Here is an 18,470-nt window from a genome sequence, read left to right as displayed (position 1 = left end):
GTGTTGGCTCGTCGTTCATTCCGTGTATTCACGGAGGATTCTGTTCATGTCTTTGAGTTGTCCTCCCCCAACGAAACGACCCAATTTCTATTCGAACACATTTCCCAGCAGAAGGACCACCTGACCAGCACATCTGACGAGAAAATTCAACAAAACATTAAGAATAATGTGCTTTCCAGAATTCTCATGCTGATTGTGGGCTTCGTTGGTCACTTTTCCCAACATCCAACGACTCTGCAAATCGACGACGTGGTGTCCTTCCCATTCGCTATCACCCCCAACTCCCTCACTACTTACAGCTATGTGTCCTCACTAGTCGAGACTATCATTCTCCATTCGGGACTGATTTCCTCAGAAAGTGGGCAGTCCAGTGTCCCTCAGGAAGACATCTCATCTTCCTCTGTCCCTCATTGCCGGCCTGTTCCCTCCTCTCCCGACCGACTGGCTCATTTCCGGAGCATCATCCCCTTCTGTGTTGGAGAGGACATGCCGCCTACTTTAGAAGAGACTCTGTTTATAGACCCAGTCAACCAGACCAACCTGTTCTGCACATTCAACGTGCAAAAACTGCCTCTGAGACAGCACATGTTTCCTTGCGTTGATATCAGAGTGGAGGAATTGAACGATGACCAATCTTTGGGGGATTTTATTCGGAGACATGCTTTCAGGTAGTCTTGGATTATATGTTTAGGACGAACTGTCAGTGTGGCTCATCCTTCAACGACCACCTGCTCAGATTGGTCCACGGAAGTAGGCAGGTGGTGATTGCGGTTATTCCCCCCAAACGGTCACTTCCATCCGCCCAGGAAATTATTTGCTGGACTTATTGTGTGTCCTGCAAAACAGTTGGTCGGTGTGTGTATCCTCAGACTTCCTCTGTGGGGTACCTGTGTGGACAGACGGTCTCTTTTGTCCGTTTTATGAGAATTCTATTCACCGCGGACTCGCTGGGGATGGAGGGGTGCGGACATTCCTTGCTCACCCACGGAATTATTTTTTATGCCGTGGCCAAGTCGCTGTTCTCGATTCGGTGAGTTGGATTGTAGTATTCAGTAGAGTTCTTCACATCACGTGTTATGAAGTGCTCATTCCTCGGAAGAATATTCCCACTTTTACTCCTAATTATCCGAAGGATTTGGCTTCTGTTCTTGAGAGGTTTCTATTTGTCCTAAACTCGGCAGAGCCACTGCTTTCTGCGATGCTCTGGTTGATGAAGTGACAGTTCTGGAAGAGAGAATGTCCAGTTCTCAGTTTTTCCTCACGTTTTGGGTCATTTTGAATCCCCATTCTTTAGAAACTGGAAAAGACAGTCCGACAGTCGATGATGGCGATTGACGAGTTGATCAAGAAGGAAATGTGTGGCACTCACATCCTCGAGGACTCCTTGATCCGAGTGAAGGCTTCCGTGTTCAACCTCGTGTCTCACTGGAACAAGTCGATTTGTTTGATGACTGGCAGTGAGGACTGTCCTGTCCACCGAATCGACCACTCGGGGGTGTTTGTGGCCAAAGTGTCCTCCCAAAAGTGGAATGCCTCAGTCATTCAGTTCGAAGGTCTTTCATACCAAGAACAGCTATCCACGTGCTGTCGTGCCAAGTCGACGGATTGTCTCCCGAAAATCGTTTCCCCCTGGTGTTGACATTTGTGTGACTGTAGGGGAGTGAGCAACATTTACTTGGAGTGTGGATTCAACAGTCTCCTCGTAGTCATCGACGTGGAATGTCCGGGAACCATCATCGCCCACGTGTTGAAGTTGTTGAGGGTGATAATGTTCAGTACCCCTCTTTACCGTGATATGGTGGACAGGTGGGGAGCCCGGGACCTCGACAGTTCGGCGGAAACGACGGAAAAGCAATTCACGATAGGTTTTGTTGGGAAATCACGAAATAGAGTTTGGTGACTCGCGAGTGTGGTTTAAATGCGTGGTTCTCCACGGTAAAATGTTTCACTGGTTCCGTGATGCGGTGATCGAGTCTTCACACGACGACTTTATCAGATCATTGCGGGACTGTATTCCCTGGAAGTCGGCTGGGGGAAGTTCCAAGTCATTGTTTTACAAAACTGCTGGTTGTCAGTTTTATTTACGACAAGACGGCCGATTTGTGATGAAAACAGTCAATTCTGTCGAACTCGAATGCCTCGAGAAGTTATGCCCAGAACTGACGGAGCACATCCTCAGGAGACACCAAACACACGTTGTTCTTGTTGTCTACCCAGAAACCCTGTGTCCTGGCAAAAATCGTGGGGTTTTACCACGTGTCCTGTCGTAATCTGAGTAGTGAGGTCACTACGAGCATTGATCTGATTGTGATGGAGAATTTATTCCACGCCTATTCATTCGACAGGTTGGATTTGATTTGTCTACTCAGATCTACGATTTGAAGGGATCCGTCAGAAATCGGCTGGTGGACGAGTCTCTGAGTTCAGTGCTGATGGATCAAAACTTTTTTGAGAGTTGTCGTATGTAAGTGAGTGCAGGGGGAGTCGAGGACACCATTTTTGTGTCGTTCTACACAAAGCAGATGCTGATGACTGCTTTGGAAGACGACACTCAGTTCCTCCTGTCGAATGGGATTGTCGACTATTCCCTTCTCTTGGCAGTCAATAATACTCAGAAATCAGTTTTTGTGGGATTAGTCGGTGATGTGTCCTTGTCATGGTAGATTACCTGCAGACATATACTTTGTTGAAGCGTCTGGAGACGGCCATCAAGTCCTCGGGCATTCTTGGCTCGATTGGTTTGGAGTGGTCTTGATTTTTGAGGCAAGGCCCCCACAATTTTGAATCCTTCGCACTATCGGAGTCGATTTCTGCGGGCTCTCAATTCCTACTTGTGGATGGTCCCCGACCGTTGGCACGGATTGTTTGTCGATTGATTTGCCAGTTTTTTGAATATTTTTTACCATTAATTGCTCATTTAATTAGCACAGATTGTCTGTAATCCAGAAGGTGTTGATTACTGCCATAAATAAGACAATTCTCAGACTGTCAATGTTTGCCTACTTGCTTGGATTCATACTGATTTGCTCGACTGTCAGAGTGTCCAATCGGTCTCTCTATTCCACTAAAGACAGGAAGAGTGGAGTCTCTGCTGACACTACTAAGCCGATTGAAGAATACGTTTGTACACATGCTGGCATCCACAAGCACTCGGATTGTTCTAAATTTGTTATTTGCTCGCAAAAAGGTGCTCGGCCTCGCGTCAGGGAATGTCCTCCTGAATTCCTGTTTGACGTTTATCTTAAAACATGCACATGGAAATGGCTAGCTAAATGTTAATTGTTGTTATTATTGATTTCTGGGATTGTTATTGTTTGTTTGTGAGAGAAAAGGTTCGTCGAGTAATACATTTTGGTTGATCTTTGAGAAATTGCTCTATCGGGGAAACTAAAAATGACTTTAACGAATAAGAAGGCAAAAAGATGTCCAGATTCCTCAACGGAAAATAAACCTGGAAGATAAGAGACGTCAAATGTTGGGTACAAATCCACTGAAGTATGTCCATAAAGATCAATTAATGTCCTTTGGAATGTCTCTTATTAAATAGTTAAGTGGACTTAAACAACAAAGGAAAAACTTAAATTTAAGGCACTCCTAATTAAAATGAGTAAAAGAGAATTAGTTATATTATGATAGAATAATGTTATAATTAATATCGCGTTGCATTCGCTGTGATGTTATCTCGTCTGGTTGCACTGAGCAGTAAATTGTGTCCCAATCTGAGCATTCTAAGCAGTAATCCACAAATATGACAAATTAGAACATTTCACCGCCACTGCCCCTTCCAAGGCACTGGCCAATGGACGTATAACCTCCGTGATTGGTGCAGTGGTCGATGTCCACTTTGACGAGCATCTCCCTCCCATCCTCAACGCCCTCGAAGTGGTGGACCGTAAGCCCCGTCTGGTGCTGGAAGTGGCCCAACATTTGGGGGAAAACACAGTCAGGACAATCGCAATGGACGGGTCGGAAGGACTGGTTCGTGGCCAAAGTGTGATGGACACGGGGTCTTCTATCCGCATTCCTGTGGGGACCGCCACTCTGGGGAGGATTATAAACGTGATTGGAGAACCAATCGACGAACGGGGACCAATCCAGACGGACGTGTACTCCTCCATCTACGCAGACGCCCCACAATTCTCAGAAATGTCTACCGAGCAAATGGTTTTGGAAACAGGCATAAAAGTCGTCGATCTTTTGGCCCCCTACGCTAAAGGGGGGAAAATCGGGCTCTTTGGAGGGGCGGGAGTTGGCAAGACTGTCCTGATCATGGAACTCATCAACAACGTGGCCAAAGCACACGGAGGGTACTCTGTGTTTGCAGGAGTGGGGGAACGTACTCGGGAGGGGAATGACCTCTACAATGAAATGATCGAGTCGGGCATTGTCGATTTGAAGGGAGCCAACTCGAAGGTGTCCCTCGTCTACGGACAAATGAACGAGCCCCCCGGAGCACGTGCCCGGGTTGCTTTGACGGGTCTCACCGTGGCCGAGTATTTCCGTGACCACGACGGGCAAGACGTGCTATTTTTTGTGGACAACATCTTTCGGTTCACTCAGGCGGGGTCAGAGGTGTCTGCCTTGCTTGGGCGGATTCCGTCTGCCGTGGGGTACCAGCCTACATTGGCCACGGATATGGGAACAATGCAGGAGAGGATTACCACCACCAACAAGGGTTCCATCACTTCTGTTCAGGCTATTTATGTGCCTGCGGATGACCTGACTGATCCAGCCCCTGCCACGACGTTTGCTCACTTGGATGCCACTACTGTCCTGTCACGAGCCATCTCAGAGTTGGCCATCTATCCTGCTGTTGACCCTCTGGACTCTCGTTCGAGAATGTTGGATCCCAATATTGTGGGCCCTGAGCACTACACTGTAGCCCAGGCCGTCCAGAAGACGTTGCAAGAGGCCAAGTCGTTGAATGATATTGTTGCCATTTTGGGGATGGAGGAGTTGTCTGAGGAGGACAAACTCACTATTTCGCGAGCTCGTAAAATTCAACGTTTCTTGTCCCAGCCGTTCCAAGTTGCCGAGGTGTTCACGGGGACGCAGGGAAAGCATGTCCAGTTGAGTGAGACCATCAAGGGGTTCTCCATGATTGTCAATGGGGAGATGGACCACATCCCCGAGGTGGCCTTCTACATGGTGGGCAATATTGATGAGGTGTTTGAAAAGGCCTCAAAGTTGGCTGCTCAGTAATTTCTCTAATTTTACTAACCGTACTTGTCTAACCTCGATCCACGGGTTAATATTTCTCTTTAATTCTGTTTGTTTTGTTGCTTTGTTAGCTCTTTATATCAATTTGGTTAGTTCTGACCTCACCCTACGGCGTACTGCGTCTCTGTGAACTACGATGGTCTGTATATATTATTTCTCGTCCTGTGCAGTGTACAGGAATGTTTATCCGGAATGCAACGTCATTGTGATGTCGCCGATTTTTTTTATGTTTGAATATATTGAGGTTGGTCGCAGCGACGGGAAACGACCTGATGAAATGACTGTTTTATTCTGTGCAAATTCGTTTGTTTGGGACGTATTCTTAAGATTTAATTTGTAGTTAAAAGCCACCTTTCAATTTTTGTTCAAAGTGATTGTAATCCTTGACACTTTCTTTGATCCTAAAAAGGTCTATATTCTGAAAAAATGTAGATAAAATCTTATCTCAGGAAAATCGTTACAATCATTATCCTAACTTTCTAAATTAATTTTAAATTCTGGAATGTCATATTTTCGCAGTCTTGCCAACTCCCGCCCCTTTGGAATGAAAAAGTCTACTTTCATAGATTTTCGATTATTTATAGAGTTGGCAACTTCCATCTTAATTTTTTTGTATTAAAAGAATATATCAGGTATTTATGTTGTATTTTCAGTTCAGTTGCAATTGTAACATCGTACCTAGTTTTTGCAAAACTATCTGACATAATAAAATACATATTGTAATTTCAAACTGGGGACTTGATTCCGTCGATAGAACTATTAATCAAAAAATAATAATATTCTTGAAAAGGAACTGCTTATACAAAAAGTTTGGAAACACAAATTTTTGTAAATTTAAAATATATGCACAAAAGTAGTCCTCTTAGTTATTAACAATGCCCAGTAATTAGTATTAAACACCAATTTAACTTATACACGTATCGGGAAAGATGATGCATTTAATTATGAATTTTTGCATATACCACAATATTACTTAAGTAAAGTAACCTCGAAAATATTAATCTCAAACACACTTCTAAGCAATAAAGTATAGTCATGTAATTAACCAATTAAAACTTACAAGGCCACAAAATACATATATTCATAAAACAATCAAAAGTGCGGAATTAAATCTTAATCCATAAAACATGGAAAATACTGTATTACTTACAGAGCAAGAACCAAATTTGTGTGACTATCCAGTCCTCTGAGTAAGACCATATCACTCACATATGTTCATAAATTTGCCGAGTTTATCAAAATGATACTTGTGTATACGCACGTGCCGGACTAGTATAAATAGAGAGTTTCATCGCGCTATTTGGAATGAAAAAGTGTCCAAAGTGCAACGATGAGAAACATGCCAGTATTTGGAAGTTGGATAATTCAAAATTCACCGAATACAAAGGTTTGGCCAGTCCTTACACCCAGACTATCAAGTCAATCCCAAAAATGAAGTGACCATGGCAGTCCTACATGAATTAATGTCCACGGGAACCAATAGTGCATTTTCGTATTCCATGTTATAACATAAAACTAGATTTCATCAAAATGATGCCCCTCCCAATAATAACAGTTTGAATTTTTTTCATTTTTTTCATTTTAGAAACTAAAGAACCGGCAGATTTCAGCATAGACTGGTTATTACGGGATTAGCACTTTTTCTTAGTTTACTAATTCTTTGATATTTTTCGGATAAATAAATCTAACCTTTATTTTCTCTCCCTTAATTGTCTGAAATTATTGCTAAGTACGAAAATACTGGATTATGTGTTAAAAATGATTAATCACACAAAAATAAGAAATTAAAATAAATCCAAAAATCAATTTTAATAATATAAAACCGATTCTTAATAAGACCCAGCCTTGAACTTCTTTCACTGTTGAATGTTAGCTGGACATGTTTGAAATACAGTAAAACCTCTGTTACTCGCCACCTCTATTGCTCGCCACATATTTTTCAAAAAATTAAAAATTTCTAGTAAATTTTGATAAATATTCTATTGCTCGCCACATATTTTTCAAAAAATTAGAAATTTCTAGTAAATTTTGATAAATATTCTATTGCTCGGCATTTTCTAAATCTCGCCACTAATTTTTAAAAATATTTTTTTTGGTTAAACTATTTTTTATATAAAAGTTGATCAGAAACAAGAAATTGATGCATTTACTTCTTTGATCTCTGCAAAGATTCAACAATATAATGCTGAAAAGGTACTTTTGTCGAAGTGGTCGCAGTTTTTTTAGGCCTTTTAAAAAATCTAATAGGCCTTTTTAAAAATCCCAATAAGTAAGGAGGATGCAGTGCATTTTCTGCAAAATGTGGATATCCTTTCAAAATCACGTATATGTCCGAAGGGACATCAGATGGAATTAGTCTTGGGACCGAAGCTCAATTGGAAATGCTCAAGAGTTGGTTGTAGAGTCCAATGTTCTATTAAAAAAGGTATAATTTCTCTCAAATAATTCTAGATACCTGGTTAGAGAATTGTAGATTGCCATTTGAGGATGTCATCGCCTACATATACTTATGGAGTTACGATAGGCATACCTTCAAATGGCTTCATCACGAATACAATTGGGGTGAACATACATATGTCGATTGGGCTATGTTTTTACGTGAAGTCTGTGTGGACGCACTTGTTAAAAGATCTGACGGCAAAATTGGTATTATTAATGTTTATTTCAGGTGGTCCTGGTATGATTGTGGAGGTAGACGAGAGTATGTTTTCCAAACGGAAAAACAACTCTGGAAGAGTGCACACCCAGACAGTAGAACGAATGTGGGGAAGTGCAAAATGCAAGAATAAAGCTCAAAGAGGAGCTGTAAGACATCATCTGGGATCTTATTTCGCAGGTTTTTTTAGTTAGTTATTTTTTCAGAATTTATGTGGCGAAAACAAATACAGAACTATAAGGAATCTTTTGCACAGATTGTAAAAGACATAAATTCCTTCTACAGTCCTGGAATTTGGATGCCGCGTACTAAAAATGACTAAATTGGTAAATAAATTTTTAAATAATTTTAATAACCATTTAAATTATTGATAGAGGGTTATAAATTAAATAATCTATTTTCACTAAAAAAATTAATTAATTTAATTATCTTCTAAAAACTGCGACATTCGACAAAAGTACCAGTTGAAAACATTTATAACGCTGATGAAACTGGGATTTTTTACAAATCTATCCCTCCAAAAAGTGTTTGTCAGAAGGTTCGATATGGACATAAAATCCTTAAAGAACGGTTTAATTTTTATTTATTTTTTAGATTTTCTTTGTTGCTATGCTCAAATATGACTGGGACAAACAAAAAATTCCACTTATGATTGGAAAGTTCCAGAAACCTCGCTGCTTTAAAAATTTTAAAGTCGGAAATTTTGTCAATTACTGTCATTCACCAAAAGCATGGATGACAAGTAAAATTTTTAACGAATGGCTTTTAACATGGGATAGGCTTCTAAAAAACGAAAAATTCTTTTAGTTGTGGATCGATGCCCATCCCATAAACTTTACGCTGATTTAGAGTCAATTGAAGTTCTTTACCTACCTTCGAAGACTACAACAATTTTACAACCAATGGATCAAGGAATCATTAGATCTTTAAAGGACATTTTAATAAATTTAAATTTGAGTTTATGTTAGAAAAAATTGATAATGGAGAAAATCCACTGGAAGCTCATAAAAAATTAACCTTAAAAGACGGTCTTCTTTTTACATATTTTGCCTGGAAAAAAAGTAACGATTAAAACAATTACAAATTGTTTCGGACATTCAAAATGGATCGAATGTGAAAATCAACTCGAAAGACAAACTGTTGAAATTGATAATTATGATCAAATGGTAAATATCTTGAAAATATTGGACCCGGTGGATAAAGATGATTTTATTAATCATGAATTTACCGAAATATATGAAATTGAAGATTACCTTAATATTGCTGGAGATTCTTTCCCACAAAAATAGAAGATGAAGATACCCATAATGACGAATCTCATGTGAATTCAGAAGAGGCTTTGAAAATGTTGAAAAAAATAAAGTCATTCTTTTATCAAAATGAAAATTTTGATATAAATTCGTTGGAACTAATCGACACCGTTATTAGAAATATGGCTGAATTAAAAAAACTATTAAAGATTTTTTAGTTAATTTTTTCCTTTTAATTTCTTTCGATTCTCTTTGTTGCTTTACTCAAATATGACTTGGAAGGCTCACTTATGATCGGAAAGTATCGAAAACCGAGATGTTTTCAAAATTTCAAAGTCAAAAAATTTATTGATTATTTCCATTGCTCGCCAAATTCTATTGCTCGCCATTTTTTCTTTGGTCCCGAAAATGGCGAGCACCAGAGGTTTTACTGTAAACATGTTTGAGGCATTTTAAAGTTGTATGCTTTTATACCTCTATGTGTATAAAAAGGAATTATTTTCTTTTACAAATAAATTTGAATTAGCTAAAAGTAGTTTGAATTAAAGTTTATATTTGAAACCCAATAAAACACAAATATTAGTAACAAATTAATAATTGAATCATGTTCATTGTCCCTTCACCTCACCATCATCTTTATTTCTGTCTGGATATTTATAGATTTAAATCTTGTCTTTCAAATAAGAGGATATATTTGCAACGAGGTTTATTATGTCAGTCCATTTGTGATAGGTACTACACAGCTCTGTCATACATTTGCTTTGGAATATAAAAATAGTCTTTTAGTTGGGTTTGATTTTTCGGGATATTTATTGAGTTCAATTATCTCGTTATTAATAACATGGATAAGAGAGCGAATATGATCAAAAACCACCAAATTCACAATCTTACGACAACACCAACCACTGACACGAACATCAAAAACACACCAGCACTCCACTACAGTCGTATTCTAAATTCATTCTCTATTAAAAACCATCTGAAATAAAAAAACAAATAACAAAATCCTCCTTGAACGCATTAACCGCAAACAACACTCCCCCCAAATAAACTCAGCTAATAAAGATCTCAACCGCAAAGATCGGATCGAACTTGCAAGATTTCGCTGTTGGCATCACCCTTTACTCCTCGACTATCAAAACAAACTGGATAAGGACGTCGATCCGTCCTGTCCAATCTGCCATGACGGACGACACACAGAAACACAAAAACCTCACCGCTATAAGAAGATCATATAAGATTAACTCCCTCCTTAACTTATGGTGTGACCCTAAGAAGTCTATCGGTTTTCTTCGTGTTACATTCCTCTCAATTTCAGGGGGAATGGGGTTAAATAAATGGATAAGAGGATGCTTTGCGGAGAGAATACAAAAACCGTTTTCCAATCCATAGAAAAATTATAACTACAAGGGCAGATTACATCGAGAAATTTGTTGAATAATTTGGAGCGGTGTGTTATTTATTTAAAAATGAAATTCTTTTTAAGTTTAAAAACCTTTTGAATTTTAAACAAATTCATTGGATAATGTTACATTTCCCCCTACAATTATACTTGTGTCAAATCTAATTTATAGGAACCTAAATTGTCATGTCTAGATAAATTGATAAAAGCATTCAAATTATTAATTCAAGAAAATATAAACGGTGCTTTTCTTTTTTAATTTCTTTTATTTTTAATTCTCAATTGCTAATCTTGTCTAAACATTTCAATTTGTTTCCTTGCTCTACCAAAGTCAGATTTTCCTAAAAATTCCATTTTTGGCTCACAATGACAGCGTAAAATATATTTTTCATACCATCAATAATTTGACCTCAATTTGGACACAAAAATACAAAACAGTTCCGAATTTCCAAATCTATGCAGATTTTATCATTTTTCACTTTGGTTTTTTATTTATTATTATTTATTATTATTATTATTTATTTATAACCCCCAAGCTTGCACAACATGGCAAGCCCAGCACAAACAGTCACAACTAAACTAATCATTTGGTTTTTTAAAATGATTTCAAAGTTTTAGAAAAAATTTGCGATAGTCGAAAACCTGACAATAATTGATTAAGCGGTTCTTCAAAATATATAGTTGTTAATTTTTTGTTTTTAATAGAATAAGTGAGGCCTAATCACTAAAAAAAATTCAATTTTCAAATGATTTTCTCTGCTGAATTCCGTTTGGAAAGTTTTGTCTTTTCTTTGGCTACAACATGGTTTTCATAAACACTTCGTTGACTTATACAGGAAAATGACATCTACAATTTATTCAATTTAAAATGAAAAGTCCAAAATTTTTTTTATAATTGTCCTGCGGGGAAGAGGATTCTTTCGGTCATTGGGAAGCTCATTGGGAGGAAGACCAATGACCACTGGGAAACCAGCTGGCTGTACCAGAGGGTATCTATAGCAACATTGCGAGGTAAGTCGCTTGCTATCGGCGGTGCGGCCACTAGCGAATCCTAATTTCCATCTTATTAAAATAATTAATATCTCTTTGCCGCAAAATTTTTTTTAATTGAAAACTGCTGATTATTCTTTATCAAAATTAACTGATTATTTCTTTAAAATAAATATTGAGACTTATCTTATAGACTCAGAAATTTGTTTACCTCTCAACCATACGTTGTTTAATTTTTTTAAGCGCAAAGTTGTTAGTGATTTTCTTCGTATCATGTCTTCTGTATCTCCTAAGAAGTGCCATGTTTCTTTGTATGCCTCCATTTTCTCGTGTCGTTGTTCACATCGCCTCACTATAGTGTATTGTTTTCTCAGTGTTAATTTTAGGAATGATTTTTCAAATGTGTTGGCCCAATTTGTCCATAATACCTTCTAATGGTAGTCTGCTGCCTGAGATCTATGTCATCTGCGAAGATGACTTCTGTAATATGTCTGGGATATTATTCCTGGCATCTCGTAGGGTCGTAAGACCGGGGATAGGGCGTCTCCTTGGTGGGTGCCTTTGTTTGTTCAAATGTGTCTGTGCGTTCTGGTTGTTGTTAAATAGTTCTTTCGAGTTCATCATGAACTGTTAGGTTTTCAGATTTCTTTTTTCGCGCTAGCATCTTTACATATACATACATTTTCGCTTTGTTTTTGTACTTTTCCACTTCATTTGCAAGGTTTTGTAGCTTTTTTCGTAATTTTTCTGACATTTTTTCTTGATTTCTCGCATGATTTTGTTTCTTTGGATTTTGAACTCAGTTGCTTTTACACTTCGTTGTGGGTGTTTATGTAATTGATACCTAGATCCCTTTGTAAATGAGAAAGGTAATCTATATGCGGGTCATTTATTTCTTTGAAGGTTTTGGGAATTGTCATCATCCTATGTTTAGCCACTGATTTTATTTTGTTTGCGGGTTTATTCCATAAACTTCCAGCAGGTAAATTGAGATTGATTGATTCTATGGTTTGTGATATTTTAGCTGAGTAGTTATTTCTGTAGACAGGATTGTTTCTTAAGAGTTCGACAGCAAATCTGGCTTCTCTGTGTCTGTTTTTGATTATGTTAATCCAAAATCTTCTCTTTAGGAGAAGTTTAATTACCAATAGTTTATGGTCACTCGATGTTAGCGTTCCTCCATATGTTCTGGCGTCACAGAGTAAAGCTTTCTGTGATTGTCGGCACAGAATGTAGTCAATTTGGTTATATATTTTTATTGAATGTCCATCTGAGTTTCTGCGCTCTCCAACCCAGGTCGTGATATGTTGGAATGCTGTGTTGCAAATGAATAATTGTTTATTGATCACGAAGTTGGCCATAGTTGCTCCAGACATGTTCCTCCAACCTCTCCCATGGGTACCCATGAAGCTCAGTTCTTTGGTCCTTTTTCCGATCTTCGCATTCCAATCTTCACTTATGTAAAGTAGATATCTCGTGGATATTTCCATAAGGGTCGTAGATAGTGAACTATAAAAGTCATCCAGTTCCGTTGGGTTTTTAAAGGCTTTTGGAGAAGTAGGCGCATATACATTTATAACTGTAATTGTCGATTTAGATCCAGTTTCCAATTGAATACGAGATTCTGTCATTCATTTCCATATTTATAATAATAAAAATGGTAGGTGTGTGTCTGTCTGTCTGTCTGTGTGTCTGTCTGTGTGTCTGTTGTCTGTCTGTGTGTGCACACCAACTTCAAATTGGCAATACGATGTCTCGACTACATGATGAGGTCCTTAAAACCTTCCCCCCAAAAAAAAATTACAAAAAAATTTTTCTGCGTTTGGTCAAAATGAACAACTACGATGTCCTCGACTTACATGATGAGGTCCTTAAAACCTTCCCCCCAAAAAAAAATTAAAAAAAATTTTCTGCATTTTGGTTAAAATGAACAACTACGATGTCCTCGACTTACATGATGAGTCCTTAAAACCTTCCCCCCCCAAAAAAATTAAAAAAAAATTTTCTGCATTTTGTTAAAATGAATAACTACGATGTCCTCGACTTACATGATGAGGTCCTTAAAACCTTCCCCCCCAAAAAAATTAAAAAAAAATTTTCTGCATTTTGGTTAAAATGAACAACTACGATGTCCTCGACTTACATGATGAGGTCCTTAAAACCTTCCCCCCCAAAAAAATTAAAAAAAAATTTTTCTGCATTTTGGTTAAAATGAACAACTACGATGTCCTCGACTTACATGATGAGTCCTTAAAACCTCCGCCAAAAAATCAAAAAATATTTCTGCATTTTGATTAAAATGAACAACGCGAATGTCCTCGACATTCATGATGATGAGGTGCATTTAAAATTCCAGGCAAAAATCTCACGTATTAAGAATATCCTTGATGAAAACGACAGCGAGAATATTAACAATGATTGAACTCCCAATTATTCGCGATAAAGAAATTCAATTCATCCTATGTTTTCTCTTTAAAATTAAATGCATATATCATTAACGACCATGAATCAAAATTAAAGCTATTATCATAGAGTGTGCAATTAAGATTTTGAAAAACCACTTTGATAGTTGAAACCACATTAGCACAATCATTAACACAATTACCACAAATTGACGCACGACCTTGAATAGAGTGTGCAATTAACAGATTTTGAAAAACACTTTGATAGTTGAAACCACATTAGCACAACCATTAACACAATTTACCACCAATTGACAGCGCAATCAGAAGAATTTGCGTAAAAATATTAACTATTTACTTGAGTTTTTCGTAAAGATAGAATTTATTTTCGTATGCCTCTTTCCTAAACTTTTTTATTATTCAAAAATAATTTTTTAATAGATAACCGAAGGAGGAAAAACGAAGCTGAAGAAAAAAACGGTCAGCTTATAAGGTAATTAATTAATCTTTTTTGTGTGTCGCTTTCTTGCCTGCCGCATTTCCGCCTGCCGTATCTCCCCCTGCCCCATTTCCCCAGTAAAAAATAAAAAAGAAAAAAAAAGGAAATTACAAAGGAAAAATGAAAAAATTAATTATAAAAAAAAATAAACCACAAAAAATGAAAAAAAAGTTTGCAATGACAATAAACAAGGCCCAGGGACAGTCATAAAGGTAGTTGGGTTATTTTTAGAGAGTGAGTGCTTTCACATGGACAGGTGTATGTGGATGCTCGAGGTAGGCAGAAGAGAAAATTTATTCAATATGCCAAGGAAGGACGGACGACAAACATCGTTTATCAACAGGCGATAGAATAGGGTTACATTAAACAGGTAGTTTTATACATCTACATAACTTATAGTTGTTTGATGAAACAGGCCCTCCGCGGAGGCTAGGTCGCGGTGAGCGAAGCGAGCTGCCGAGCTAGTTTTATATATTCCCGAAGTCTGATACCCACCGCAAACCCCATTCCATAGTGGTGACAGTCCGAGCAAAGCAAAATAAGCTCATGGTCAGCATTTTGTTCGTTAAGTCCTTTTTTGACTTTGGTCTTTTGCAGGCAGCAGATAGTGATGTTGTATCGTTTCAGATCCTGGCAGAGTGACTTCCTTTTGACCGACGACTTTAGCCCTCGAACGTTGAAGGATGCTAGCGTGAACAGAGAGTTTGAAAAAGGTGAAAAAGACATTAGTGCAATTTGAGATTCGTCACCAACCTCAACCGAAAAAGGTAAACAAATTTCTGCGTCTTTAAAAATCAAACTATACAATATGTTCGTAAAACCAGTCTTATTGTACAACTCCTCCTCTTGGACACTCACAGTGCACGAAATGGAAAATCTGAATTCCTTCCATAGAATGCAGCTGAAATACATCCTAAGAATTTTTTGGCCAAAACGCATATCAAACAAACATCTCTACTCCAATTACAATGTATATCCGTTGGACGGAGAAATAAGAAGTAATAGATGGGGCTTATTCGGTCACATCCTAAGAATAGACAGGAAAACTCCCGCAAATCTCTCAATGGAACTACGCTCCTCATCCGGGAACGACCTTCCGAGGAAGACCACGAATTACTCTAGCAACCCTCCTGCATCAAGACCTAACTTTGATTGGAAAAGGGTTGAAATCAGCAAACGATCTTGAGCACCTAAGGGAACTATCGATGAATAGAGGGACTTGGAAGCGATTAACAAAACGCATCCAGGAGAGGGTGGCACAAGCGAGATAACTTTACTAAATTCTCCCCGACCCAGTAGTTTAGAAATTTCTACTCAAATATGATAAAAAATAAAAAAAACTTTTAATGCAACAATCTCAAAATCCTTGGGCATCTCTGCCTTTTAAGGCATGGGTTAAACTGTATATACTTTTGATTTTTAAACATATGACTTAATATTATCTAATCAATGTGTTAGTAGACATGAGTTTTCTAAAAGTCTAAGTTTAATTGAACAATTTTGACAAGCATTCTAAAAAATGCTTCTGAGTCCAAAACTCAGTATACGCGATTTTAATATTCAGTAAATTCTGTTACTTGTGTCAACGTAATTCTCTTATGAAATAGGAGACTTTTCAAATACAAGAAATATATTCGCTTTTTTAGCCATGTAGAGAATTTTTAAATATCAAACTTTTTATTTTCAGCTATTCAAATACCTGCAATCTTTTCACTATGATACTTGTCAGCAATGATTCTATCAGCAAATCACGTTGTTTTTTTTTGTTCGGTCGCAAAATTGGAGTCTAACAACATTTTTGAAGTAACTGATACACGTTTTTTTCTTTACAAGCTAGCTTCATCTATCGTCTAGAACTCCAAATAAGGAAGATATTTAGCCTATCTAATTCTTCTCCAAACCAGCCAGTTGAAAGTAAATGTTCACATTCGCCATCATGAATGCCAATTTCATCTCCTCTATTCCAAAAAGCTTCGAATTGTGGATGAATAGAAATGATTTGTTGAAAAGCTTAAGAAATTAGCTTCATTAGTATTGATTGACATGTTCGGATATTTTCATAATAAAAGCTTGCTTAATAGATCCAAGCCCAATAAAAATAAATGTGACAAACGTGAGTCACATTGGAGTATACCTTGTTCAATATTAACTGTTCCCAGTTGCTTTTTATTTCAATTTTAACAACACTCACCAGTTAAAAATTAGGATGATAAATTTCGTGTTTGGTTGATTCTTTATTTTTTGTGAAATAACAAAGCTGACTTTCGCGTGGAGTAATTGAAAAATCATGTCAATCAAACACGCACAGCCAAAATATTGCATGTCTCAATTGAAAATATAATTTGATTGTGATGATTCAACGTGGACTACCAAAAACAATCGCGTGATGAATTGACATGACAAGTCTAATTGACGACTGCCTAACAGGTGAGTTCTGCCTGTATTGATTAAAATTGCGAATCATCAGCAAACAATCACACTATTCAAATTGGATTAACACTCAGCGTATTAAGATGACTTTTATTCGTCTCCAAGGAATTTTTCATTTATAAGATTGACTGACGAACTTTGCAACTAACAAACTATGCTGAATGTTGTCATTATTATTGCATGCCTAGGAATCGGCCGTAAAGAATGCAAAGCCAAGGGGGGTCATTAGTGCCTTCTATTCCAACCCGGGACCTAAATACCAACTTCCCGCTCTTTTAGGGGCACAAGGCCACGATATTCGCAGCAGTCACAAGAAAGGTCCCAGCTACAGTTTTGGGATTAGACCTAAACAAACATCTTCTGTCTATAGCCCCGGTCCATGTTACTACCCTAGTCCCACCGTTTCCAACACTGGGAAAGACGGGTCACCAAAATTTACACTTTACCCACGTGCCAAAGACAAACACCTTTTCTATAAATATCCAGGACCAAACGAATACTACCCTACTATCAACAACACGTTATACAACTCGGTCCCCTCCTATTCGTTCGGAGTCAGAACGAGCAATAAAATATCGAGCAGCACTCCCGGTATTTGTCGTTGAGTATTTGAAGCCTCCAACACGTACAAATTGGCTTCGATTTTGGGAAGGAGCTACGAAAGCAAGTACAAGCAGGCTCCCTCATATTCGTTCACTTCACGAAGTAAGTGTGCAGGATTCCACTACGACTACCAGAAGGTGATCAAATTAGTGGACTGTAGACTCCGGGACCGGGATCATATCAAACAACCGAGAGCAACGTCTACAAGCACCGAGCACCCCTCTACAGCCTGACCAGTCGCATTCAAAGACAACTGGCCTCGACGGATAACCCCAGTCCGGCCACTTACTACCCGAATAAGGTACTCGGCTGTGGCCTACTCAGATGAACTCGGTGAAGAGGGCAGCCCCACAAATTAGTTTTGGTATTCGACACTCTCCTTACATCGCCCCTCTTGTAGTAGAAACTAACTATAATTAATATATTTTCACATTAATATAATTTGTTGCCTTGTGGTGCCATGCCGAGACCAGTCAGAAAGACCAGAACGAGTCTTAAGCAGATACCAGAAAAGTACACAACAAAAAGCTGGACTAACCAAGACAAGGAAAACCTGGCAATCGCCCTACACAAGTTAGTCAACCCCCGGAGTTGTAGATTCCACAAATTCGACTACGAATCCCTAGCAAAGATGGTAGGCAAGTCACCCGAAGATGTCAAAAATTTCACCACCTCAATGATAGAACACGACCGGGAGAGGGAGAGGTTCAAGATCGAGGAGAAGGACAGAGCACCCATTGAGACGTGGCTCAATTTTATCCAAAACATCACCAAAAAGCACAACGACTTGTCCTCTTATGTCACTCCGGTGAGGTCCCCTGGTGACTGTAGGTGGTTGGACTGATTTCCGCGGGAAGGGAGGACTCCCCCTACCAACTTGTCTACAAGTATATCCATGCACTCTTCTCTGGTCAGCTTCTCCCCCAACTGCCCCCCAAAGAGGCTGGATTGGTCCTCAGTTTGATTCAAAGTCTCGAAAGTTGTCTGTCCTCGCATGGGACATTGAAGGAGGCATTGG

The 18,470-nt window shown here is 38.4% G+C and overlaps 2 protein-coding genes across 2 annotated transcripts; both read left to right on the top strand.

The window, feature by feature from the left end:
- The first annotated feature begins 3,766 nt into the window (after positions 1–3,766).
- On the top strand, positions 3,767–5,242 carry LOC115228551 (ATP synthase subunit beta, mitochondrial-like). The gene has a single exon (XM_029799122.1). The coding sequence runs from the start codon at positions 3,958–3,960 to the stop codon at positions 5,200–5,202; it is 1,245 nt and encodes a 414-aa protein (XP_029654982.1). The 5' UTR covers positions 3,767–3,957; the 3' UTR covers positions 5,203–5,242.
- Positions 5,243–12,912: 7,670 nt separating this feature from the next.
- On the top strand, positions 12,913–17,872 carry LOC118761221 (outer dense fiber protein 3-like). Its single transcript, XM_036498960.1, has 3 exons — positions 12,913–12,978; positions 17,613–17,766; positions 17,799–17,872. The coding sequence occupies exons 1-3, from the start codon at positions 12,913–12,915 to the stop codon at positions 17,870–17,872; spliced, it is 294 nt and encodes a 97-aa protein (XP_036354853.1).
- Positions 17,873–18,470: the final 598 nt, after the last annotated feature.

This window comes from Octopus sinensis, unplaced genomic scaffold (assembly GCF_006345805.1).
Source record: "Octopus sinensis unplaced genomic scaffold, ASM634580v1 Contig10815, whole genome shotgun sequence".
Classification (NCBI taxonomy): domain Eukaryota; kingdom Metazoa; phylum Mollusca; class Cephalopoda; order Octopoda; family Octopodidae; genus Octopus; species Octopus sinensis.
Note: the sequence above shows the minus strand (reverse complement) of the source record. Positions and strands in the feature narration are given on the sequence as shown.